Raw genomic sequence first — 26,236 nt, forward strand, 5'->3', positions numbered from 1 at the left:
CAAAAGCAGCTCGAGAAGAATGGTGCCGCTATCAAGAGTGCCTTTGACGAAGCGGCCCTTTGACGCTTCCGTAAAAAGAAAAATAAAGGGGGAAAAAAGAAAGAAAAAATACACAACGGTGATAGTGAAAGTATGCGAACGGCATCAGTTTCCGTCGTCGGTTTTCGATCCAGCTTCTTTTTGTTCTTTTAAGCGATAGCTTTATAGGGCCAATAACCGTGTAGGGCCAACACCACCCTAGACACAGAAAGCCTGCTTACTCGTCGACGTGAGGAAACAGCTAAGAGTCAGCCAATTAGGATCGTGTTTTCAACGACCGTAGCCAATCACGAACTTGCTTTCAGCGCTCGTGACCATGAAGACGAGCCACCGTCGGCTTCATGAGCCGCAACTGTCGTCTGCGAGTGAACGTCCCCGTACTAAATGGGAAAACCAAATAAAGCGCAACGTGGCCCCATATTTTTCTCAAGACTGAGTAAAGCGTGTTGCACTTTTAGTCAACAGGTTTAAATCTGCGAAGTTAGCTGTAATCATTTGCGAGTTTCGCATAACGGCGAACCGCGGTAGCAGACGAATTCTGATTTTATATGTCGACATAGCAAAGGCAGGTGAGGAGGCAATAAGCAGGCCTTCAGTACCTAGGTGACGTTGGTAGGACCACGTGACACCACGTGATTGCCTGAAAAAAAGAAAACCGAAACTATTTCACAAAGCAGAAAAAGGCTTTCAATATGAATCTAATTGCCTTTCAAAAAGCTCAAAAAAGGGTTTCGCCAAAAATTTGCGGCCTACGATGGCAGTAAACGCATTTGGCACAACGCCCACAGTCGCAGCCGTATTTTTACGCCCCTGCTGCCTGCACTCTATCTTGGAAGTCCGGTCGTCCGTTCATCCCAAAACGTGGGAGGCCGAATTGCTGAAGGGCTAATCATACAAGCAAGGGATTCCTAATGTTTACCAGTTCAGTTCCAGTCACACTGACAAAACATCCTAGCTTGGGTGACACATCTAGACAGAGATAATCCTGTTCGGGTTATAACACCTGCTCTAGGCACACAATCGTGTCTGATTTGAAATACATATAGGCACTGCTCACATTAGTGGTGTAGGGGAGGGGAGGGGGCAAGTGTTCATCCCCTCCCCCAAAATGGTACCTTTGGTAGCGCATTTGGGAGAGGGTAACAGGGCGAATCCTCCTCTCCCACATAAAGTCCACATAGAACCCCTCACGCAATACTTTTCTGGCTACGCCACTGGCTCACGTGTATATCGGCCATGCAAATACAATCCACTCCGGCCTTCACATTCTGCCCAAATGCAACAAATACATGGTAACCAAGAACACATAGTTTAATATCTGACAACATCTGGGCCTCGTATCACAGATGCAGACCCAAGCAACAAACTTCTTCAAAATGCCCCAGCAATGAATCTGCAAAAGCTTTCAACAACAACATTATTTGTAAAATGTGGACCTTATTATTGCTACACAGTCTGTGGTTGCACTAGTACTACAAAGAAGTATAAAAGCCAGGAGTAGAGATGTTTAGGAAATAATACAACTGGTAGATTTGTTCTTATGCTCCCAAAATACTTAAAGCACTCTAGAATAAGGCAGCTTGCTTAAAATCGTCCCACATGTCCGTACAGTTCTACAACGCAATGCCCACACACACATATAAACGCAACAATAGAATGTCAGCACTATACAATTCATTCAACATTTTTATGAAAATAAACGCATGAAAACCACTTTCAAAATTTGGCATGTGCTGCGGTTGTCTGCACTGCCAGACAAGCCTGCATTCCTTCTATGCTATAAAGTGCAGTAAAAACAGTGCATGAGCAATAGGTTGGCATGATGAGAGGTGCGTTCTCAGAATTGCGAGGGCTTCTGCCGTAAACAGCAGCAAACAAAAGTATCTGTCAGTACAAAATAACATTCTCCAACTGTGAAAATTATCAAGCTGAGCGTAGAGGCCATCCGCAGGCAATCTGCCGAACGACCGCACCTAAAGGCACTCATTACCCTGTCAACTAGTGAAGCTCAAGGACAGGGAGCAGCAGGTGGGGGGGGGAGCAACCTTTTACAGCAATGTTCACGCACGAGAGATGCATGATGTAAATGACTGCTGCGATGAGCACCACCCGCCTGTGAAGGGTGGTACAAAGCTAAATGTGATGTAGACGATACAGTGATGAGCACATAAAAGTGTAAAATACAAAAAGGTATCTGTAAAATACGATATTTTGTGTGATACAACTACAAGATGAATCTAACAAGCACTGTTAGAACATTGCAAGTCATGGTTTACACTCTCCTGGTGAAATGTAATGTTATAAAAAAAATATTTTTTTTCAAGTTTCCAAAGAGAAAAAGGTTTGTAGTATTTTGAGCACCCGAATCTCATCCTGGGTAAGATGTTCATGCCATGTGTCCCTCTGAAGTGGTTGCATAGTACATAGCACCTTGCACGAGAGACAGATAAAACAAAAGGTACGAATTCAAAACGTAAACTATTGTGCGAGTACTTCTAGGATGGCGATCAGCAAGCTACGTGTACATCATTGAGTAACAACATACAAAGTCTTCCCAAGATAATGTACTACATTTTTTCTGCACACTAAAATATACAACTAGTATGGCAGACATTGAAACTTCTGTGGATTAATAAATGGTGTGCTCAAGAATCTCAACAAAATTTATGAGGCTTCAGATTTCTTTGCTAAAACTCAAGAAAACAAAAACGTAGCAACACCGACTTTGCTTAAAACCTAAAAAAGCATTCTTAAAGTAAAAAATAAATAAAACAAAAAATATTGTCTTCATCTAAATCTTAAAAAAAAATAGAAGAACTTAAAAATTCAGAAGCAAACTTTAAAAAACTCGTAAAACTTAAAAAAAAAATGCAGTGTCAAATGTCGTACTGTATCTTGTAACAGCCACGCACGAAATACTGCCCACGAGTGCACAAAAGACTCAGAGGGATGTCGTTACCACAGCAAACCTGTCAGGACGCTGCCGGTGAGGTGGTCTTTGGTAGTTCAGTACCAGCAAGCAAATACTTTGCCTGCTGCGCTTTGCTCCCAACTGCACTGAGGGAAGACAGTTTGCAGTTTTCAATGGCCCTCAGGTTGGGCTCACTCTCGCACTCCCTCCACACATAATGGACCCTTAAACTTGGCTCCGTGGCACGCAGCAAGTGCACCTGCCTGGAGACTAGGAACAGTTCCACAATGCCGAAAGGCAGACGGTGGTAGTGACTCGCGCTCAGGTCTGTGCTGGCGTGGGCTATCGGCACTTCTTTGGAAATGAGCACCCTGAGGCGCCAATAGTCGGACACGTAAAAGCTCATGTGGCTGTAGCCGTTGCTGTCAAAGAAACCGTTTTCCTTTCTCAGCTCGACAGTCTCTCGGGTGGGCTGACTCTGCTCCGATATGACCGGATGAAACTGGGTGAACGGAATCGGCAGGAACACTTGAATGCCGGCTATCGTGTTCATGCGAACACGGTTCAGGTAGTCTGTGCGTATTTCCATGCCCGTTTGGCACAGGAGAACCAGCGATTCCGCTGGAAGCTTCCTGGCAACCAAGTCCACCAGTGCAAAGTCCGAAGGCATCCTACCGGGATTGGGTATCCGGATGACGAGCGTCGCGAGCTTGGCGTTGCTCCTCTGAAACCGGTCCGCGTAGCCCAGCGCAAAATTCCGCACGTTATCAAACGACTCGTCCGACCCGGCGGTCTGCAGAAAAGCAAGCAGCAGCATGGTGTTGTCATTTTTTTCCAAACAAGTCTTGGCGTATTCCTCTATAAAGAGGGTGACGTGGTCGAGCTCGTTCTGCTTCACGAATAGTACCATTACCACGCGGGTATGTTCGGTGACGTACGGCATCTGCAGAATTTCGGACTTGCTCAGCGGGCGTAGGAACTGTAACCGTCTCAACGCTTCCGCGTCTCGGTCCCTCGTGACGACGTCGATGACGTAGCTCAGGCCGCGCATCGGGTCGAACGTCCGGTATCCATCTTCAACGCGAGCGATGCTCGTGTTTCTACCTGGCGAGCTACGCCTGAGGTAATCTTCGGCGGAGCGCGTGATGTCGTTGAGGCTCAGCTTCTCGGCTCCGCTAATTGGCACGATGGCAGTGTGGTCGTTCCACCAAAACATGTGAGTGCTGTTGAAGTTGATGCACCGGAGCACATCGAATCGACCCGAGGGCTTGACCGGAGAATCGACTCCTACTGGCCAATTCAGGCGGCCATTGTTGCCTCCAACGTAAGAGGAGAGCCCTGTTATGGAGGACTCTGTCCGTTCAACATGTTGATACGCTTTGTTCAGATTGTAGTAACCAAAATAGTGGTGGAGTCTGTAGTGGTACTTGGCCGAAAGTACTGGAAACACTGTGATTGTTTTGCTGAAGTCTTTTCTAGTGGCAAGCGCCGAGGGGTCTGGTGCGTAACCCAGGTCCTTCTCCAAATTGAGGGCATGGTAGGTTTGGCCCTGGAATAAAGTGAAGTCTCAACAACCAAACACAAATTTTTATACAATGCGTTCAAAAAAGTTCAGAAAGTTGCACAATTGGTAGAAACGTACCTGCATGGAACTAGTACACCGTAGACCAGTCGCTTTGACTATGCAGGTTCCGAAGCTTTCGTCTTTCGTGTCAGACGTTTCACAAAGATTGTCCATCTTTGCTGCCATCTGATGGAACACACCGTTGCTTAGAAGAATTCCAGCGTCCAGGTCACAGTGGTCCGCACCATAAACTACTCTCCCCACAAACGCATCACTACTGACGCTCAGATGACTCGACAAACTAAACAACTTTTCTCCGTTCACGTATGTGCTGTCTCGCACAAGGAACACGAAGTCGTAATCCTTAACCATGTTCTTGACAAACATATGCTTGATCGCCTGGAATGCAATGCCATCGCAGTTTGTCTCCGTCAAGAGAATGACGGACGGCGTGCGAACTCCTTTGCCGCCGCGGGACGTGCAGCTGAAGTATACTACTTTGCTGGGGTACTTGGACAGAGTGCGGTTTAGAGCGACACCAAACGTGCTGATCGTTTCTGGGGTCGTGAACACTGCGACCAAGAGCTTCTCCCTGATCTCGAGCTCTGTGGTGTAGAATCGCGGCCGCACCAAGATCAGTTTTTCGGGACTGCTTCCCGAAGAAGTTTTGGGCTTTCCTTGCAGATTGAGCACGGGTTCGAAGTCTCCTTCGGCTGGAGAAGCCGCGAATCGTCGACGAAGCTGACGTTCGGGCAACCTGCGGTTCTGGCAGCCTATGAACGGGACGATCACGAGAGAAATGATCACACCAACACATATTCCGAGAGGTACGAGTTTCTGGTTCAGCACTTTCCGTGGTAATCTCACGCAATGTAGCATCTGTGAGTATCCGATCCAGGAAACACATCGAAGCACTCAATGGGTTTGCTCACGACTAAACTTCAAGCGTGCCACACGAGTAGCAGCGACAGCAAAAACCACCTCCGTTGCCCGCTTTCTCTTGATCCCCGTCCACGTTTCGCGCAAGAACAAAAGTCAAGATAAAGAAAGAAATCTAGTGGCGCCCTCAGCGGCACTCATAGTCGTTGCTCACACAACACTTCTTTGCTACAAGGACACTTAAAAGATAGCAGATACGTAAATTTGAAACTTTTCAGACTGTATTAAATGATACAATATGAGTTTATGTTGATCTCAGTTCTTACAACATTTTTTTTTCTTTTTTTTTTCATCTGCTAAATGCATTGGTAGCTAGCGCCACCGCAGACTCATTCGAAAGCAGAAAGTGTCAGAAAGTCCGGCTGGTCCGGCGGTTTTAGCTTTTTCAGCATGGCGGCTGTTTGCGTTGTGAAAGAGCAAGCGCCAACTAAAGTAAGTTAGCGTGTTTTAAACAGTGTGTGAAGCTATTTCCGCTTATAGTGATGGAGGAAGTGTACAGACGAGCAGTTCGTGTTCATGACACAAGTTTCACTAAACGCATAGCATGTGTGTCGGCGTCCGCAGCGATCGGTTTTGCCAGTCACTGCTGGTGAAGTGTGCAGTCAGGAGCATTCCAATAAGAAATTGGAATTATTTGATAACGAAAGCGAAGCACAGTATCCTAGTTGGTTATATACAGATACTGCATGGAAGCACAAAATGTTTCATGTCCTAAAACTTCGTCGATCTAAACATGGAGAGCCAAATGCTTAGCTAGTTTGAGGAAGTTCTGGTTTGGCTGACCCACTGTTATTAACCTCAAATGCAGATGGAAGTTGACGAAGGACTCAAAGGAGATGGCCTCAAACAATATTACATCACAAAAATTGAGGAGTTACAGGTAAGGTCTCGTTCGAGTGATGTGCTTTGCTACCATGCATGTCTCTGAACTGTGTTGTTCATGTTCTTCATCACGTACTTTTGTTGAATGCAGTTAGTCGTGACAGAAAAGACACAGAATCTACGACGTCTGCAAGCCCAGAGGAACGAGCTAAATGCCAAAGGTGATATACATAAATTTCTGACATTTTGAATCTACCAGCTATATCAGTCATGATATTCATGAAACATGATTGCTTTTTTTTTCCCAGTTCGTATGCTACGAGAAGAACTGCAACTTCTGCAGGAACAAGGCTCTTATGTAGGTGAAGTAGTAAAACCCATGGACAAGAAGAAAGTCTTGGTTAAGGCGAGTATGGACTCCTTGTCTTGAAATTTGGATCAAAATGGCTGACCACTGTACATCTTCACAACATCGCTTTTTTTTTTTGTCGATGTAGGTGCATCCTGAAGGGAAATTTGTTGTGGACATTGACAAGAACATTGACATTGCAAATGTTACTCCAAACAGCAGGGTGGCCCTTCGAAATGACAGCTACACTCTGCATAAGATACTTCCAAACAAGGTTTATATGCTGATAATTATTTGCTCTCATAACTTTCCAACAGCTCTATTCAGAGTGGAGGAGACCATTTGTTACGCACGTTAGGCATCTCTCGAACAAAATGTCTTTCTGCTGGTGGTTCTAGACACCAGGCTTATGTACTGTACCGTTCTGCACATCTGTATGCAGGTGGACCCTCTGGTGAGCTTGATGATGGTGGAAAAAGTGCCAGACTCGACGTACGAGATGGTAGGCGGACTGGACAAGCAAATCAAAGAAATCAAAGAAGTGATTGAGCTACCTGTCAAACATCCAGAACTCTTTGAAGCTCTAGGTATTGCACAGCCCAAGGTTAGTGCAGCATTGTAAGAGATGCAGCTACTTGGACAACACTTCACAGGCCCTGGCTCTTAGAAGGATGGAAGCAGTTAGGAATATATTGGGACATGCATACGTTAATTTAATTTCCACTCTTTAAAATCATACCCTTCTCTCTACCTGAAATACTTCTGTAACTGTTTACGGATAGAGGAAACAAGGAGACGACGGTATTCACCGAATGAACTGGCCATTTTTCTGTCAGGTTCTGTTGCCGTATCAAATATAATTAGAGCCTGAAGTTTTCGGGAAATATTTTTTCCTACATTCGGGAGGTAAAAATCGGGTAAATAAACATGTGCACTGAATTCATGCAAATTCGGGTGAAAAAACTTCCAGTACGCTAAATTTGGGGAGAAATCGGGCTCAGTTATTCAAACTAATTGTGGCGGTTTGGTACAAACGGTGATGTAACCGCATTTTTCTGCCAAACAAGTAAGTTCGTGCATTCCTACAGACATCCCAGTGAGGGCAATTTGCCGGGTAAAAATCGGGTTTCACCCTAAAGAGGCAACCTTCAATTCGGGGAAGAATCGGGTAAAACCCTAAAACTTCAGGCTCTAAATATAATGTGTGCAGTAATTTTGAAGAGAAAACTGATCCAGAGACCTTATCCAGTGTAGCGTCAACAGTGAATGTTATATAATGTGCATTCCATTTTGATGGGAATACATAATATTTTTATATTGCCGTTTTTGATGTTCGGCACAGGCTGATGTCTTCCTTTACATGCGTACTAGTCACGTCTTTGTTCAGTTCGAGTACAGTCAAACTCCTTTACAACGAAACTCGGCGACAGCAAAAAAAAATTTGCAGTAAAGGTATTTTCGTTAAAAAGGATGTCCATTATTGGACCTATAGGGCTCCAGCGGGACCGCAAAAAAATTTGCTATAGTGGTATTTTCGTTAAAAAGGCGTTCGCTATAAAAGGAATTTGACTGTACCAACAGTGAACAAACACTTGTTAATTCTTTGCCTCATTGCCATTTCAGGGTGTGCTCCTCTACGGTCCTCCGGGTACAGGAAAGACTCTACTAGCACGTGCCGTTGCTCACCACACCGACTGCACTTTCATTCGTGTTTCTGGTTCTGAGCTGGTACAAAAGTTCATTGGTGAGGGATCTCGCATGGTTAGGGAGCTGTTCGTAATGGCTAGGTATGCACTCTGTATGCTCTAGGTATTATCTCTGTACCATCTCTAACGTCAAGTGAGTTGCGTTTACATTGACATTTTTCTGTGGTCCAGGGAACACGCTCCGTCAATTATTTTCATGGACGAAATTGATTCCATTGGGTCCTCACGAATTGACGCAGGATCTGGAGGGGACAGCGAGGTACAGCGTACAATGTTGGAGCTTCTTAACCAACTGGATGGTTTTGAGGCAACCAAGAACATTAAGGTAAGGCAAATTGACTGAGCACGTGCTCCTCTGCTGGCCTTTTAAGCACCTGCACTACCTGTGTGTATCAGTGGTGATTTTCACACTTTGCTGTTCAAGCACAGCAGCATTTCACCTAGTAATTAGAACACAGGATGCAGCTACTGGCAGTAGCTTCGGGCTGGACATTGCATGAAACCTGAAATGTTTCCTGGAGTATGAAATCTTTCTCTGCATGAAGGGAACTTGCTCATGACAGAGCTTTTATAGCTAAAGGAACCCGAAACACCTATTTGCCATCGTTCCACTCCGTGGTGTGGTAGAGCAAACAAACAAACACAAGAAAAACACGCAGGCAAGCCGGTGGACGAGATCCACAACAGGGCGTAACGTGATACGCAAGCTCAAGAGCATCAAAAACCATTTCTCCAGAAATTTGCTGGCTTTTTGTTCACGCTCCAGACGTACAGGAACTTACGTGGCCCATCTTTGTTTTTTGAATTTTGTTTGTTATTCCTTCACAGGTCATCATGGCAACAAATCGCATTGACATCCTGGATCCAGCCCTCCTAAGGCCTGGCAGAATCGACAGGAAGATTGAGTTCCCACCTCCGAATGAGGAGGTACTTTTCATGCCACATGACTATGGTTCATTATGTGCAGCTGTCTTTTCGTGAAACCCTGGAGGAATGATCACTGGCATCTAGAATTCCTGGGGAATTTTGATTCTTTCGGCATTGAACTTTGCGCCGTAAAAGTGAATGCCGAAGTTTTTTTTGTTCACAGCAACATCATATAGTTGTCTGATATACATCTTCACAAATTTCCAAACAAACATGCAAAACAAATAAGGTCCGCGTGCTGTCGTTATGCTTTTGACAAAGAATGTAGGTTTGCAAGCATAAAAGCATGTGCACAATCGTGCAGTTATTGGTCAGTTCAAAGAATTTGAATTAGGCACAAGCATTGCCAGGGCCACAATTGATAAATTCATCATCTTCCGCCACACAAGCGTGCATCTAAATCCCCTAGCTTTTCATGACTCCGGGTAATGTCATGCAGTTTGTCATTCTCCATGTTGCCAGCATATTGTAGAATGGGCCAGTCAGCTTCCTTCTCTATGGTACATTACTTTTAGATGCACCTATGGAAGCAAATCATTTACGCATTTGTGGCATCTCTACCAAATCCCTCCCTCCGCATGTGACATTACTGTACGTTCACAGTTCTTTGCGCTGAGGTTCTTTTACTGGCTTTCAGGCACGTCTGGACATCCTGCGAATTCACTCCCGCAAGATGAACCTCACTCGCGGCATCAACTTGCGGAAAATTGCCGAGATGATGCCTGGAGCATCCGGAGCCGAAGTAAAGGGCGTGTGCACTGAAGCCGGCATGTACGCCCTGCGCGAGCGGCGCGTGCACGTTACCCAAGAAGACTTTGAAATGGCCGTTGCAAAGGTTAGTCAAGGCCCCTGCATCTTGACAGTTATAGCAGTAATGTCGTCGTAAGCTTCTGGGGATATGTCATGCCACAGCTGACGTATAACATTGTCAGACAATAAGCTTGTGCATGCCTGCACGAATGCACCAATGAGTATTTATGAAATTTTGTACCCGTGAACAGCTTGTAGTATCCTTGTTTGTGTAGCAAAGCCTGACAAGAAATTGTCGTGAAGCATGGTCTTGCATAATGCAGTAGAGATCCAGTTGTACTCAACCTCATAGAAGCCATTGAGCAGTTGACGGTGTCTATTAATAGACGCTGAAGTTTTCGGGTTTTATATTTTTCCAAATTCGGGGGGTAGAAATCTGGTAAAAAAATTGATGTCGAAAATTCATGCAAATTCGGGCAGAAAAAGTACCATCAGACTAAGTTCGGGGAGAAATTGGGCATTATTGTAGAATAAACGTTCACTGTACCATTTATCCAGAGTGCCAGAAGTAAGGGGCTGTCGCATATTTTGTGAGAAACTAGTATGTCGATGTCTTGAGGTGCCTAGCCTAGGTGCAGTTTTGCAGGTAGAAATCGGGTTTAACCCTAAAACATCAGGGTCTATCTATTAATTGACTTAATGAGATCTTCATGTTCAACTCTTCCATCTTTTGCCTCGTAGGTGATGCAGAAGGATGCCGAGAAGAATATGTCCATCAAGAAGCTCTGGAAATGAATGGCCGTTAACATACTTCCAGGTATGGCGTTGGGCCCTAGGGATGTTAACATGCTGTTTAAGTTAAGCTCCGAGTGTTCTGTAATAAAATACTTTCAATTCCACATTTTCATCAAGGCCTGTCGCTGCCAAGCTCGCGGGCATCATATCAAGCACATGAACATGAAATACAAACTCCACCGCACACGTAACATTCAATATACGTAGCAGTTTGCATAACTATAATTAGGAAAATTGTGGTATTACCCTATTCACGGACTTAACTGTTGTTCAGTTGTCGTTGAAGGGGCACTACACAGCTTGTCACCTTTTCCAATTATCGGTCGTTGTGAAGGTACGGCTCGCACTGTCGAAATATGCAGTTTCTGCCACTTTGGCAAGCGTGTTTTCCGAGAGACAGTGCTTTTTGAAGAAGCATAAGCCGTGTAACCGTCACCTACCTTACCTGAGTTACTTGGTGACATCACAAGATTCCAGCTCATCCCGATGCCTAGCAGCACCGAAATTTAGTGACGTTTCTGACTCCCAGCAAATGACCTGGTTCCACTGTGACAAAATGGTGGGAACACTGCGGTGACTTCTCCAGAACACGCGTGGTATGGTGGAAGACAAACTGGTAGGGTGCCTGGATACCAGCTCCCTCTGTGTAGGGTGAAGACAACTGTGTCGTCTGCTACAAATTTCCGCCATCTTGATGCCAGCGTAGAGCTCACGATGTGCTCGCGAAAGTGTAGCTACGCACTAGCTTACACATAAGCTTAACTACACACCACATTTTGGAGCTGAGTAAATACATCGCAGAGGAGGTTTGAAAAAGAGGGTAAAATCGGAACACAGCGTTCATACATGGTGAGGGTGGGCTTCAAAATGGCGGCTTTGTGGTGTTCGCTTCTGCAAAGGGTTACTCCACTGTAGACAGAGGGAGCTACTATTCAGGCACCCTACAAACTGACTGGTTTCATCCCTGCTCTCGGAGCAACATAGCACTGAAAATGTAGTGTCTGACTGAAACGAAACGTTGCAGACGTTTGGTACAGTTTGAATTTGCTTACTTATGGGTTCCGAGTGGAAGGATGTTTCTGATTTACCTCACTTCTCGATACTGTGATGATTTAATGCACCGGCATCGCATATTGAGACTGGTTGATTGGGGTGCAACATCAAAATGATGTGTAGGCCAGAGGCTCTCAAACTTTGTGACCTCAAGAAGCCCCTGTACATTTGTTGGCATAGTGGTGCCATAGTGCCCCTCCTCCCTAACTTGCAACGTACTTTCTTGTACAACTATTCAGAAAAGGCCCACTGTGAACAACACATTGTGGTTCCATATCATGAAGCATAAATTCATACAAAATGTATTCTTTGCAGTGCAAGCATTAAAAACCTTGTGGGGCTTCCTCAGTGCAACCATGGTGTGGTTAGCATTATGCGCATTCTGTAACGATAGGCGACTGGCTGCAGAATTCAGTTTTGGGAACCCCTGGTGTGGGCCATTGGGGTAGAGTATGAGTACGAAACAGTGCAGTGAGTATCTTGTCGGTTCTGAGGCATTCCCTACTTTTTAGCGCCAATCCTTTTTCGAAGACATTCACTGTAGGAAACAAAAAAGGAAAAAAATAGTGCATGTTTTCCTGTTTAGCGCCCCTTTAATGCGTGGACCATATGTACACGTGATTACATGTACACATTGAAATAATCTTCGAGAGAGATAACAGCATTGTAGTTTAGAGTGGAGTTCCTTGCACACATGGCAAACATGAAGTACGTGCTATAAAGCATAAAACAGTATGATAAGTAAATCTAAACACCTTTTCCTTTCTTCTGTAACACAAGTTACAACAGTTCACGGCGGCACTAACCACTCTGGGATTTTCTGAAGTTCTGTCTTGTGTGTTTCTGGGATGTTCTGTCTATTGGGTAGGGGTAGCATAACTACACTAAGACCTTTTTATTTGTTGTCACATCACCAGCATTGGTAGCGGGTGAAAAAGTGTCCACCATGTACACCAGCCACTATGAGTACAAAGCTGCCGAGGTAGCCCTCGAAAGAGGCAGTTTCCCCTTTCCATACTTTTCCTTCAGCATCAGTATGTAAGCAACCAATGGCTTGACTTGGACAGTGTGCTGAGAAAGGATTATGCAAGCAAAATTAAACACACGTTAGGGTGTCCACATTATCAAAGCCTATGTGGGAAAGACTCTCTCGGAGGCATTGACATGCACATACATGTAATATATGCATGTTTACATTCATGTACCAGAGGATGAGCTATTGAACAATTCAAAGTCTGAATATAATAACGGCCTGGCAGGGGGGAGCCCATTAACATCCTTTTCATCAGACACCGGATATGCAACAGGCAACAAAGTTTGGATGAAGGCTGGATGGAGGGAACCATGCAAAGAATTAAAGCAGGAAATTGTCGTTCACATGGGAAAGCAAGGACTTGCAAGCGAGTTCTTGCTATGAACCACTTATGTTTTGCAGGCGGCCAAAACCTGAGCAGCACTGAACCTTCTTGAAGTGCCCTTTGCCCTGTTAAGGTCCTCCTGAACCACTAGAAAAGAAAGAAAAAAAAAAAACTGTACAGCATGGAATGTTGAGGTTAAAATTGCTTTATTTACAAATGTCATACCACCCTTACTATGAACATGCAAACAGCCCCACGTATTGCAAAACACCTTGAAGGCATCATTTCCTCCTCCCTTCACCCCCACTCTCACGCTTCTTCTTGCGGGATTCGTGACGCGCGAGGTGCGAGCCCAGCGCCAGCTTCGTCTCGTACACTTTTCTACAGTAGGGACAGCGAATGCCCGTTCCGCTGTCGTGCACGTCGAGATGCTTCTTCAGCTCCAGTTCACTCCTGAACAGGCGCGTGCACGAACAAAGGTACTGCACCGTCGATGGGTTGCGGTCTGGACGCTTGTGACGCGCTAAGTGGCCAGCGTAAGAATCTCCGTCGCGGAAAGCTCGCCCGCAGAAGATGCATCGGAACGGAGATCGGCGGTCGTGCACAGTGCTGCGGTGCAGGAGGAGCGCAGACGCCGTAGCGAACGACTCGAAGCACTTTGAGCAAGGGAACGGCCGTTCGCCGGTGTACCGCCGCTGGTGGACCAGCATGTCCCGCGTCGACACAAACGACGCATTGCAGCACAGGCACGTCAGGTTACCAGTGGTGCCGTCGCGTTTTGCTAGGAGCTGCTGCTGAAGAGGAGCCGGTGAAAAGAGATGGCTGTATGTTGCTTGCGAGGGTGAGCCTGCGAGACACGTGACGTTACGGGACTATATGCTGATAAACGTGAGTATTAGTGCTACGTTACCTTTGGGCTGAGACGTGCTCTCATCGTCCATGAAGTTCCGGAATATTATATTTTGCTCTCTGGTTGACGGTACAAGCAATAGACGCTAGCAGTCCTTAGTTGACGTGCATGATCCAGTTAACCCTACCGCGCAAAATGGCACCAACGTTTGTGCCACTCAAGAATTTCGACGCGAGAGAGGCGAGGGACGACCACTTGGTCTAACTGCCAAATAAACCGTTGTCACCATGGTCCGCGGGTCGTCCCATGCGAGTCTGCGTAACTTTCGCCTCTGGATAGCTGGTGGAAGTGCGACTGGTCTGTTATCGCGCCTGTGTTGAATTAGTCACGTGCTCTTTTGAACGAGGTGAATCAGCTCAGATTAGTCTCGTGCTGATAACTGTGCTCCTCCTCCTTCAGTATTAGCGGCTGGCGACAGTTGTCCGTGTCGTCTTTACAAACAACGTCTTGTTTGACGCCAGTGGAAATGATAAAAGGAACCAGGGTAACGACTCGTGTTTACAGTCTGGAAGACGCTCAGATTTCTGTCAGGGGGGACAACGTTTTATTATTGTTATTGTCATTATCATTCAGGACCATGCGAATAGTCTCCCAACAGGGGCCTGACTGAATACTGGTGCAAAGAAAGAACCAGATACAACACAATTTCCATTTATAGAGGCGTTTTCCGCTCTGAATAAGGTCACGTCTCACGAGGGGGCACCCATTGAAAAGACAAAATCCTGCCAGGTAATGTGCTGCGTCAAGTCTCCTGTTCTAACCATCCCTAAGTTCTGTACTTATCGCTAAAAATTGAGTAATAAGACGGTCAATTTATTTGTTTATTTATTTATTTATGGTTGTACCTCAAAGGCCCTGCGGGCGTTACATGAGGGAGGGAAGGCAAAAAAAGAAGAAAAATCACATTTAACCGTGCAGAAGATAGAGCAGATTTGCTCTCATGGAAACAATGCAATCGGTTGGTTGACGAAATGGTTGCATTGTTTTTGCTGTTTCTCCAAGAGCAGGCAATACACTGAGGCTTTGTCATCAAAAAGAGTGTGTAATGCCTCAACCTGTACTGATTCAACGGTAGTGCGATGCACACAGAACCGCTGCAACTGCTCACCGCACTTATATGTGATTGTATTTCGCGTTTTTATGCGATGTGATTTTATTTCTCTTTTGTGGCGCTCATATACTTGATTTTTTTTTTTTTTATGTTAGCTGAACTTCTTTTTTAGCTTTCTAAGGTTGAACTCTTCCCGAGGGACACATAAATGACACGGTCATAACACGACGTCTCCTATGTGTCTCTCCTGGCCGTGTCCGGCCTCAGCAGTTTTTTGGTGAGCAATTGTCCGGCCTCGGCAGTTTTTTGGTGAGCAATTGTCCGGCCTCGGCTAGTTTTTTGGTGAGCAATTGTCTTGCCTCGGCAGTTTTTTGGTGAGCAATTGTCCGGCATCAGCAGTTTTTGGGGAGCAATTGTCCGCGCCTCGTAAAGCTAGGCGAGAACAATTCACACCGCCACCATTTTTACAACAATACCACCTCGCCATTTTTTCATTGTCACACCGAGTTCATTCCGAAACCGAAAGTGCTTTCTTCACTGTAAATGATTATACGGGTCTAATAGGTTCTCAGCGTTAGACTGTTGTACTTTTGCAGGCGTTGCTTCCTCTCTCTTGTCACGGTTGCAAAGGTTTCGGTATTTTGGAGCATAGTTCACGGAACCGTGGTGGGTGAACGACCCACGAAAGCCAATCGTTACTAAGATCAAGTTATCCAATGTCACTACAATCCATCCATCCATCCATGTCAATCCAAGCCACTTTGACGTTTGCCGCTTGGGCACCTTCATCTTGCTTCTCTTGCAATCATCCGTAATACTGATATCACATTACTCTACCATCGCATTAGCTCATTAAACTAACGAGATATTTATTAATTAAAATTTGTTACCATGTGAACAGGATTGAATCCAAGCCAATCCACATTGAGAGCCTAAGCCTAACAGGCTGAAAGCACTGAAGCGACCCCCGTGCTTTCGCTTGCTTGCTGTTATTTACGTCGTGTGCTGCTTCTTCCTGAGTGGTGTCTTCGTGGTGTTATCGCACTGATATCAACAGGTGTTTGTGCGAATTCACATCGCTCCAACATTGGAAGTGTGCTTCTCCGCGGTCCACAGCTACTGAAATGATGGTTGCGGTAGGAGGGGAGAACAGCGAATCGACAACGACCAAACAAATGACTGACAGCTCGTTCAGAAAGTCGCTGTACGCACTGGAGCAGTGGCCCAGCGCAATAGAAGGTCTCCAGAACAAGGCGAAATCAAAAGAGTTTGTAAACTTCTTCTGCAGTCTCATCGATCGTACGGTTTCCGAGCTGGAGGTAATCTCCTCGCTGCTTGATAGACACACAAAAAAGCAGGAACAGCAGCAGAGTGGCGGCAGTAAATCTCCGATGGAGGAAGAGCCAGCCCCAACACCTCCGGAGGAAAACCAGCAGAAGGAACCCCTCAAACGTCAGCACGCAGAAGTGTCACCAGCCGAGGCACAAAAGGCCCCGACTGTCGTGAAGAAAGCCAGGATGAAGTACACCCCCCTGAGGAAGCCTAGCGTTTGAGATAGCTATGTTTCGTCATCTTCGAACGTTCATCATGACGTGCAATACTTCACTTTGTTGAAGGAGTGTACCAAAGAATTCATAACCGCGTTTCGTGTTTGCCTTATACCATTTTGACGTTCAGCGCGCATTGCTGAATGACATGCATTTTCACAGATTTCCCTTCCCTCTTCACAGATGTTCCATGATATGTTTTTTTGCTGTAATTTCATCACCTTTAGCTTCGCATTGTTTTGCTACGTCTGCGGGTGCAACCTTTGACTGTACCCTCGTTGTGTTTCTGTTTCTCGAGTCCGTTCTCCAATGTTCCTGTTTTCTCGCCGTTACAAATTCCTACGGGTTATCACCAACATACCCACCATGCTAGGTGCATTAATACGGGGTTAGCAGCAAAGAATTAATATCAGTTTATCATTGTCATTAACGGGACACTGAAGTGGAGAAACTTCTCCTTGCGGCACGAAAGGTACCAAGCCTCCTTTGCTGCTGCGCCATGAGAACCCTAATCATCATCACCATCAACGAAAGGTGCTGTTGCCCTGACATCAACATAACAGGATCCATTCGTTGCGTGGTTCGTGACGTGTGAGCGAAAGAACCTTTGGTTTACACTTTTCTTCTTCTCCTCCTCCTCCTCCTCAAGAAGGACGATTTGTGCAATCGTCGCGGGAGAGCGTTTGAAAAGACCAATGGGAGGCCTCTCCATATTGTCTCTCGGCTTATTGTGAAGGAGGGAGAGAGGGAAAGTGTATATTGCGGCTTCTGTTGCTCATAAACGATGCGCAACATTTCTCTCTCTCCCCCTCTCATAAAACAGTGTGTATGAGCGATTTCCACTTGCATCCAGGCCTTCGGAATCGATCGGCCATCCTGTGGATCAAGTTCTTGGCAGGCCAAATCTTGGCCAAATCGGGCAGAAAACCGCTACTGGAGACTTATCGTTGACTTGCTCGAGTAGACTAGGGTGCTATACATTTTCCCTGTTTCCGATAACCACCATGTTGTAGAATAATCAACTGCGTGTGCATTTATAAGCTTTTTACGTTGACTTTCATGCTTAGCACGTGTACTGTAGCCTTATGCAAAATGTTTCTCGACTGACATGATGTTGAGATTGTTTTTATTTTTTGTACAGTTCCATATTTAGTCTGGTGATGCTAAACAGCCAGTGTGCATGTTTATTGGGTACGAAAATTTTGGACATGGCAAGCAGCATGGTTCATGACGTTATCAAAATGGGACGCATGAGAAAAAAATTTCTCATGTGAGATTTCGTTCCATACTTTCACGTAGCAGTGTCTTCCATCTGCTTAGATTTGGGCATATTACTATTATCTCTCATGGTGGGGATCGTAACAAGAACTGAATGCAGATACGTCTCATCTACCTCAACAACTTTGTGTTCCGCGAGGTGTATTTGAATGGTGAAAGGGTAACTGATTCATCGTTCATCGTCAACAAGTAGCACAGGATGCTGTAGAGCTGTGTTTTGGTGAAGTGTTGATACAAGTGACAGACATGACTATATTACATAATCTCTGTTAGTAATCAAGAATGACCAATAAAAGCTTCACATTGACATCAAACAATCTGCCATGTATTGTGATCATGTATGCATTCACAAAACGGACCATTGTTCACAAAGAGCTCGTTGGTGGTAACCAAGGTCGTGCTGAAGACTGGGAGGTGGTGGGTTCGAATCCTACCGCCGGCTGTGCTGTCTGAGGTTTTCCCTGGGTTTTCCGAAGACTTTCCAGACGAATGTCGGCACAGTTCCCCCTGAAGTCGGCCCAGGACGCATACTAACCCCCCTGTCCCCCACTCCTTCCTGCTATCCTCTCTCCGTCTGTCCACATCTGTACGTCGCTCATAGCCACAGTTGCTTCGCGGCGCTAACACCCAATCAAAAAAAAAAAAAATTGTTCACAAAGAAAGCATTTAGGATGTGTTTATAGGAAGTTGGTTCGGGATGTGTGTTAATTTTTAATGACCCAACATTGTTAATTTTTTTTTTCAGTGACTCAGCTACTCCACCACAATGAGAAAGTGAAAACAAAGGAACATCCAGGGATGCATGGTCAGTTGATCTACCTTGGTATTGGAACTTAGGTTGTAGATGCTGGCGCAGGTATAAGGAAAATGGGCGAGACAGGGTCTTCATTTAGTTTGTTAGCAATACAACCTTGAAATCCCTGCGTTTTCATTGACATTGAGAATACAAATCAGTTATATTGTATCGGGTTGAACTATGAATGAGAAACTTCGTTTTGAATATGGAACACATCTTCCTTCGCTGCAACTATTGTGCCGAGTACCAGGTGTGCTTAACAACCACTTTGTTCTATTTTACTGTGAAATTTTCTGAGGCGGAGTTTAAAATGATTTTTTTCCCATCTAAATAACGCCTCTACTTAGCATATGTCGTTTATTGGGCGTTTATTTACGTGGGAAAGGGGAAATATTGCCATTCCTGCAGTCTATGCGCATACTATGACAGTATAGAGCCGCTGTTGCTCATTACTGAATTTGCGGGTTTACTGAATTTACGCCTGGCGCGCTGATACGTGGGAACACAACGTCTGTGTATCCGCATACTTCGGTGTACAATGAATGAACAAACTCTATACATTGTGTATTCCTACAAGCAATGCATATAGGATATTCGTGCTGGCTATATGGACAGAATTTTAAATTTTTAACGGGAAAATTCTAGCACAAATGAGCCACCTCGGGGCCGCACTAGCGGCCTCCTGGGGCGTTGTCCACATTAATTTTGACTGACGACCTCTTTTAATTTTCTGCTATGACAACATCAGTAACTTTTCGTAGCTGCTGATGTTGCCGTTTTCACACCGGTGACCACCGAAAACAAGACAGATTTGGAAGTCATGTTTGTTGCCAGAAACGCGCTTTTTCCCTCGCCCTCAAATACAAGGGAAAACAAGCACTGCTGCCCTTTCTTCCTCACATTTACTTTGGCGCCAATAACTTTCAAGTGGCTGACATCATGCGCTATGCAAGTATGTCCGCTGTCTGCACAGTTTCCCTCTTTCACCTGTTGCTCGTGGAGCGACCTTATTGGTCCCTCTCCCCTTGTTGGTGCCTTGTGAAAGGCCAGCCGCCCCGTCACTTTGTTTCTTCAAACTGTCGTAGCGTTATTCCCGAGCGTCGATTTGACAGCTTCATTTGTCGTATATTCCTTCCGTTGCGTGCTTCCCATCTTTTGATATCCTAATATACTTCATTTGTATAAGCTTTGGGAGGGGGGCATTGAGGTCTCAGCGAGACGCATATGGAGCGAATTTCGACGCATTAGATAATCCCTTCCTTTCGTTTACGTTTTTTGGACACTTACAACATAAAGGCATACTCAGCACTACACAAATAGTATATGTATGTGTTATAAATATATCCAGCAATATTTCGTGTGCGTTAACACATCTGCCTCAAGCGCGATGTTCATGCGCCAGCTTTAACTATATTTATTTATTTACAAATTCTGCAGACGGCAGCTGCCATCCAAACGGGAGGGTTTACAACAGTTTAATAATTAAAATGTTTAGAATGTCGCTTGGGGTTTCCCTCAAATGCACTTATATTGGATTGGATAAGTGGAAATGCATTTACACAACACAGAAATCAATCAATCAATCACAACACAGGAGAGCAATGAGTTCCACTCCTGGGTGGTACGCAGGGAATGAATGTTTTTATACATTTGGAATGATTTAGCTTGGCATAGTGGAGCGAAGGAGGTAAGTGATATTGGTCTTCATCTACTTGTAGATACCCCTTGTATATAGAGAGAACATGAATTGCAGTCTAGCTATTTTACGCCGTAAGTGAGGTGGTTTTAAATCTATTTCATTAATAGACCTCTCCCTGTTTGTTAGCAAATGACGTCATAGTGTTCGACAGCGTCACCAATAGATCTCTACCCGAGAAACGTCATCATGACGTTGGTAGACGGACTGAAACCGAAACAAATCGGAAGGGGAGCGCTGGGTTCCACGAATGGGCACTTGTTCGCCTCGTACTAAAGAGTGAGGCCGAAGCTCACGTCCCTTTCAGGGACCATCGTAACCCCTCAAGACCTGTTCGCATCTAGCTTCGAGCGTAGTTCAATTCTACCAAATTGGTGGCGCTGTCGAACACTATGACGTCATTTGTTTACAAACAGGGAGAGGTCTATTTGGTAGACATGAACTATATGCTCGAAGCTAGGGGGCGAACAAGGTTGCGCCCGAAGCCAGGGTCTTGAGGGGATTACGATGGTCCCTGAAAGGGACGTGACCTTCGGTCCTACTTTTCTTTCAGTAGGACGCAGCGAACTAGTGCCCATTCGTGGGACCCAGTTATGCCCTTCCGGTTTGTTTCGGTTTCAGTCTGTCTACCAACGTCATGGTGACGTTTCTCGAGTAAGAGGTCTATTAATGATCTGTGTGACGGATGATGTATACGACGATAATCACTTCTGATGAAACGGGCTGCTAAACGCTGAATTCTTTCAATATTTGATACGTTCTTAATTTTATGAGGGTCCCACACGATTGAGGCGTACTCAAGAATGGGTTTCCCTCTGTTTACAAACATGTGACGTCACGAGAAGACTGATTCGAGGTTATATTTTGCTGTGATGGACAAGAAGCGGGAAAAACGCGTCGGCTGATAAAGCTGATAGTGCCCACCGGCATGCTTTGCGCGGCGGTGTTACGTAATCGATGACGTAGGGGCGCAGGTCGTCCATAGGCGTTTAGTTTTACCACATGGTTTTACAGTTCGTATAGTTTTAGACAGTTTACGTCTATAGGCGACAAGATTCGCTGAGATCTGAGATTCAAGCTATGTACAAGGTGTAGAATATAGTCACGTGATAGGCAGGGATTTTCCGAGCACCCCTCAATCCCCAGATCTTGCAACACTCCCTCGCACAAAGTAGCTTCAAAAAAAGCAAAAAAAAAAAAAAAAGTTACCGTCAAAGCTAGCAGATATGGGTGTCGCCCCACACCTACGGCTGCGGGATAGCAATCCCCAACCCCACGATGAAAATATAAAATCTCGGAAAATCCCTGCATAACAGGTACGTAATTGATAATGGGGGAGTTTAATCCCCCTGCCGAGCGCGGTTGGTGCAACAACGAAGGGTGTGCTGGACCACCTAGAGATAATATAGTCTCGAGTGGATACATTTCTCGCAAAATAAAAATAAACAGTCATCCATATACGCCGTTGGAGATAAGGAGACGCAACAGCGCACCGGGAGAAACACTGCAGCGCCACCACGCAGTGTATAGTGTCACGTGGCCAGTCTTAACAGCCAATACGCAAGCAGAGTGAGTATGATGGATTGCATTATCTGGAGGAGGAGCGAGCGTGGCCTCTCTGTGTACTGCCGTCCTATCTGCCGTGCAGTAATATCTTGAAAGCTGAAGGAGTAGATTTAATCTTTTCCTTCTTCAGTTGAACACGACTACAGTGTTGACGACACGCGTCCAATGTTATCTGATCAAAGATTCCACCTTCGGTGGCTGCTCTTATCTTTCTTCACCGTGCTTACGACGCGGTACGTGACAACTGTCAGGTGGTGCTGGCTACGCGCGTGCTTAGTGTAGAGATGCGTGCAAATGCTGCGCGAAAGACGCTCTGTTCGAATGGCTATGGTGGCGAAGTAAATGGGAGCTTACAGTGACCCTTCCATTTCTGTCTGTGAGGGTCTTGTGTGATATATACAATGCGCACGTGACTTCTGTTCAGTGTGCGCGATGTCCAAGAACCAGTAGTGCCGATGGATAGGACCACATCGTGAGCTGATACGGCAAAGCGGTTGTCTTCATGGATTGCACGAGGTAGTTTACCGCACGTTGGTGAGTACAGGACCTCTCAGGGGCCCGCCCAGGGCCCGACGGTTGCAAGTACCAGGAGACGTGAGAAGGGGTCCGGTAGGACTTATCCGGAGTCACCCCCGGGGCCCGTAATTTCTCTCACCTGCCCTGCAGGTAAAGAATAAAGGTATTCGAGAGAAGAGAAAAGTGTGGGGCAAGAGTGACGTATGAAAGATGGTTTAGTTTTAGCTTGCTTGAAGGCTTCCGAAGGTTACCAAACGGCTCGGTTTCATCCCTTTTTAACTTTTTGGAGGCCTGTAAGGGGTGACGTTACCTGAGAAAGCCAGTGAGGAGACTCTGCACACGTCCCTTTGGGGGCCATCTCGGCTACGATTACGCCTATTCATGAATTCCGAAGTTATGCCATACAGGCAGCTGTAAAACCGGAACCGGAAGACTAGCAGTGACGTCACATGGCTGGCCCCCAGTACCCTACGAGAGTTTGTCTCCGCGAAGGAGAGAGGTGAAAGCTTGAGGAACTCACGTGACGAAATGTCTGTCCACTCACAGGACAGCAATGGCATGGGTCCACGGACGAAACCACGTGCGCCTCAACCTTGATATGTTACCCCCTTATTTGGGAAGGGGACCAATGAGGTCGCTTCACGGGCAATAGGGGAGAGGGGGAAACTGGGGAGCAGCTGGCCTACCTGCATTGCGTTGGAATAAGCCTTCTCCTCTGATTCCTTCCTCGCTATGAACACTAACGTCTGCCCTCTAGAGGGCAGTAGCTTCGGAAAGGCGAAACCGGCGCGAGGCGAGGTCCGGTGAAGCACGAAGCAACACGAAAAAGTCGTGCGGACCGGACTTTTCGCGTTGCTTCGACATGTTCCTTCCAAGGCAACCAACACGCTTTACATGTAAAGTTTGGTATGGGTTTTCGTGCCATATGCCATGTAGTGGGGTTGAGACACCTCGCCCCATGTTACGCCGGATAAATGTACAACACGGTTATTTACCTCTATGTGAGCCGACATATGACATCGGATTTAACCGAGATTATGGCTGACATCGGAAAAGATGTTGGTAACATTCGCGAAATTAATGTCGGATGTTATACGGCCTGATTGGACAAAGTCACGCTGAGTATATGTATTCGCAGTAGACGCAAGGCGTCTGGAAAATCGAGTGCGCTTACATTTCGTAAGGTTCGAAAGCGCATACCAATCGGCGCGTCAGCTACTTATTAGACGAAAGTGATGCATGCTGCGAGACCTGTCGATTTATATGTGCCCCAAACGGTGCCCTCGCTGTGGTAAACGGATGACGCTTTGCAAGAAGACGGACATCCTGTCGAAGGTCCTGTGTAAGTCTCATTATGTCGATTTCAATGTCGCGCGTGGTGGAGGAAGCGAGCTGGAGTTTCGCAAGAGTTGCTTGTCCGGAACACGTGCTGGTACCGATACAAGAAATGGTTATTTTCCATAAACGGCGCAGTGTGGATGTAAATGACATGTACGAGGAGTTTTGACGGTGCAATTGGAGAAATCGGTCTATAATTAGCTGGATTGTGGCGATCGCAGGAATTTAAAAAATCTGACCCGTTTTACATAGTGTCCAATCGGAAGGGACATCCCTGAAATCCAAGAATGGTTTTAAAATGTAAGCTAAAAATGTGAATGTGTTTCCCTATCCTTTGTATTAAGACTTTTCATTTATATTATTGGACGATGTATTGACTCCACGACCTACTAGGTTATCACGACCATGTCATAGGCACCCCTTCCCAGCGCCGCATTTGGAAGCTAGCGGTGGCGCTATTCATTGGCCCCGTTATTGCTTCCTTAATTTCTAGAATACTTTGTACTTTAGCTTACCTCAGTATTTTTGTACAAGGGCTGAATGTCCCACGGGAGATGACTCTTTCTAAAGACGATTCTCATCATCATCATTCTACGCGTCTTCATACGAGCTGTTGCTGTCATCTGCTACGGTAGTCGTGTGTCCGCTTCTGTGCGTTCAGAATTCAAATTTCCATTGTCCAATCATGATGTAGGTCTCGCTGGCCGATGTGTAGCGCCCCTAGCGGATCGTGCGGACGGGCTCTTCATAGGGGTTGCCGATTATGACATAGTCGTTATAATCTAGTAGGTCGTGCTTTATACCAACGAGAAAGAGAGGGAAGTAGAGAATAAACCGGCAGCCATATTTGAAGCCACACTGCATGGATGGCGCCATGTTGACATCACATTGCCTTGTTTACAAATGGCGGACATTAGGGCCTCATGCGGTTAGCGTCCTTGCGCGCGTACTCTTCCAAATTCCGTGGTACTTATTGGTTCCCTAATGCCGCGAACAATTTAAGGAACCGACTTCATAGCGAAATCAGCTGGTTGTTTCCGTGCAGAAAAAGTTGCACTAGCTCGGGGGTCCCGCACGGCCGCTTCACCTCAATGTGCGTCGCATACTCGTCCTTCGTTCGTTTCTGCCTTGAACGAAGAAGTCCGAGAGGTCTTCTTGAGGGTACTCGAAATCCACCATTCAAGAATAAACCGCTTAAACAATACATAACAAATCTCCAAAAATGAACTGCTTAATATCTCCGCTTAGGGATCACCGCTTAATAATCCACCATTAAAAATAAACTGTTTCAAAATCCCCTCATTCTATGTAACTCTATCTCGCATCCATTTTTAAATCGGCATTCACTGCATTGGCGTCCAGCACTGCAGTCGTAGATGCCTGCATGCGTCGTGTACTCCGGCACCGCACCAGCTTCCTGAGCCCAGACGAGAACGACTTCCGCACTTTAACAGATTTGATTATATTCAATTAATTAAGGTAATTAGATTCAAAAACACGATCCACAAAAAAAAAAAAATAATAAAACTGGCACGTCGCAGTTGAGGGTCTCACTAACTGTCCCCTCTAAGAACAGAAGACGAGAGCGATTCATTCGGGTGACCGGTGAGCAATCCATCAAGCAGCCTTCCGTTTCCATGGAGTTGAATCCCGACGGGTGCACCGGCCAGCCCCTGTCCAATAAGCGGAGGATTCTCCCTTCCTCCTCTTCCTTCTCTCTGGTGCGAGGATATACGTAATAGGTACATGTATGTAACCCCCTTGCCGCCCCCTTCCCGTGGAAATTGTTTCAGCACATCATCTTGTACTGGCGCTGCTACTGTGATGTCTTTCGTATAGTCATCGATCGAATATACGCAAAGCGCATGCGCGGAAGCGTGTATTGATTGCCAGCTTTGTTGAGGCTCTGTTGTCTGGAACTTATATATACCCGCGGTGTTCGCAGGAGGCATTTGTCTTCGAGAGCGGACGCTTATAGGAGTCAGTCTTCTCCTTTAATCTTTTTTTCCTCTCTCTCTCGCTTTTACCTTTGCCTGTACGATGTTATTGACGCGAACATTTGGGAACTTATCAGCAGTCCTTTTCTGCAGTTGGGAAAATTGGCCGTTGTTAAAACGGAGTAATTTTAGTCCCGTCGGGGACTGCGCGCACAGCTTTTCCCCAAATGCACATGCTTTTAGAGAATATTATGCCTTAGGCACTATTTGCAGTGCTGCCAGGAGTAAATTTGGAGATCAGGGGACTAAAATGGGGAGTAACTGGCGAGCAAGGAAATTTACTCATTTTCCCTCCTTTACTTCTTTCCCCTTTACTCCTTTGTGCGCC

General features: G+C 45.8%; 4 protein-coding genes across 8 annotated transcripts in view; 2 read left to right on the plus strand and 2 right to left on the minus strand.

Annotated features, from left to right (window-relative positions):
- Positions 1-1,332: 1,332 nt before the first annotated feature.
- On the minus strand, positions 1,333-5,531 carry LOC135366899 (chondroitin sulfate synthase 2-like). The gene is made up of 2 exons (XM_064599880.1): positions 4,593-5,531; positions 1,333-4,499 (listed from the first exon to the last, which is right to left on the minus strand). The coding sequence occupies exons 1-2, from the start codon at positions 5,391-5,393 to the stop codon at positions 3,012-3,014; spliced, it is 2,289 nt and encodes a 762-aa protein (XP_064455950.1). The 5' UTR covers positions 5,394-5,531; the 3' UTR covers positions 1,333-3,011.
- Positions 5,532-5,780: 249 nt separating this feature from the next.
- On the plus strand, positions 5,781-10,914 carry LOC135366902 (26S proteasome regulatory subunit 8). The gene is made up of 11 exons (XM_064599891.1): positions 5,781-5,885; positions 6,262-6,333; positions 6,427-6,496; positions 6,584-6,681; positions 6,773-6,898; positions 7,067-7,228; positions 8,248-8,411; positions 8,502-8,655; positions 9,159-9,257; positions 9,895-10,092; positions 10,749-10,914. The coding sequence occupies exons 1-11, from the start codon at positions 5,844-5,846 to the stop codon at positions 10,800-10,802; spliced, it is 1,239 nt and encodes a 412-aa protein (XP_064455961.1). The 5' UTR covers positions 5,781-5,843; the 3' UTR covers positions 10,803-10,914.
- Positions 10,915-13,400: 2,486 nt separating this feature from the next.
- Positions 13,401-14,452, minus strand: LOC135366905 (zinc finger protein 544-like). Its single transcript, XM_064599893.1, has 2 exons — positions 14,124-14,452; positions 13,401-14,060 (listed from the first exon to the last, which is right to left on the minus strand). The coding sequence occupies exons 1-2, from the start codon at positions 14,152-14,154 to the stop codon at positions 13,495-13,497; spliced, it is 597 nt and encodes a 198-aa protein (XP_064455963.1). The 5' UTR covers positions 14,155-14,452; the 3' UTR covers positions 13,401-13,494.
- Positions 13,833-26,236, plus strand: part of LOC135366900 (polycomb group protein Psc-like) — a 203,835-nt gene continuing 191,431 nt past the window's right edge. For 3 of the 5 annotated variants that reach the window (XM_064599882.1, XM_064599884.1, XM_064599881.1), the window contains exons 1-2: positions 13,833-14,101; positions 18,745-18,804. Coding sequence is in view for 1 of the 5 variants with exons in the window: in XM_064599881.1 (XP_064455951.1) it covers positions 18,798-18,804 (7 nt within the window). In the remaining 4 variants the exon portion in view is untranslated. Of the gene's footprint in view, positions 14,102-18,744; positions 18,805-22,300; positions 22,592-26,236 lie in introns of those variants that run through there. The other 2 variants (XM_064599883.1, XM_064599886.1) reach the window with 1 other exon arrangement.

The sequence above is a fragment of the Ornithodoros turicata genome, chromosome 8 (genome assembly GCF_037126465.1).
Source record: "Ornithodoros turicata isolate Travis chromosome 8, ASM3712646v1, whole genome shotgun sequence".
Taxonomy (NCBI): domain Eukaryota; kingdom Metazoa; phylum Arthropoda; class Arachnida; order Ixodida; family Argasidae; genus Ornithodoros; species Ornithodoros turicata.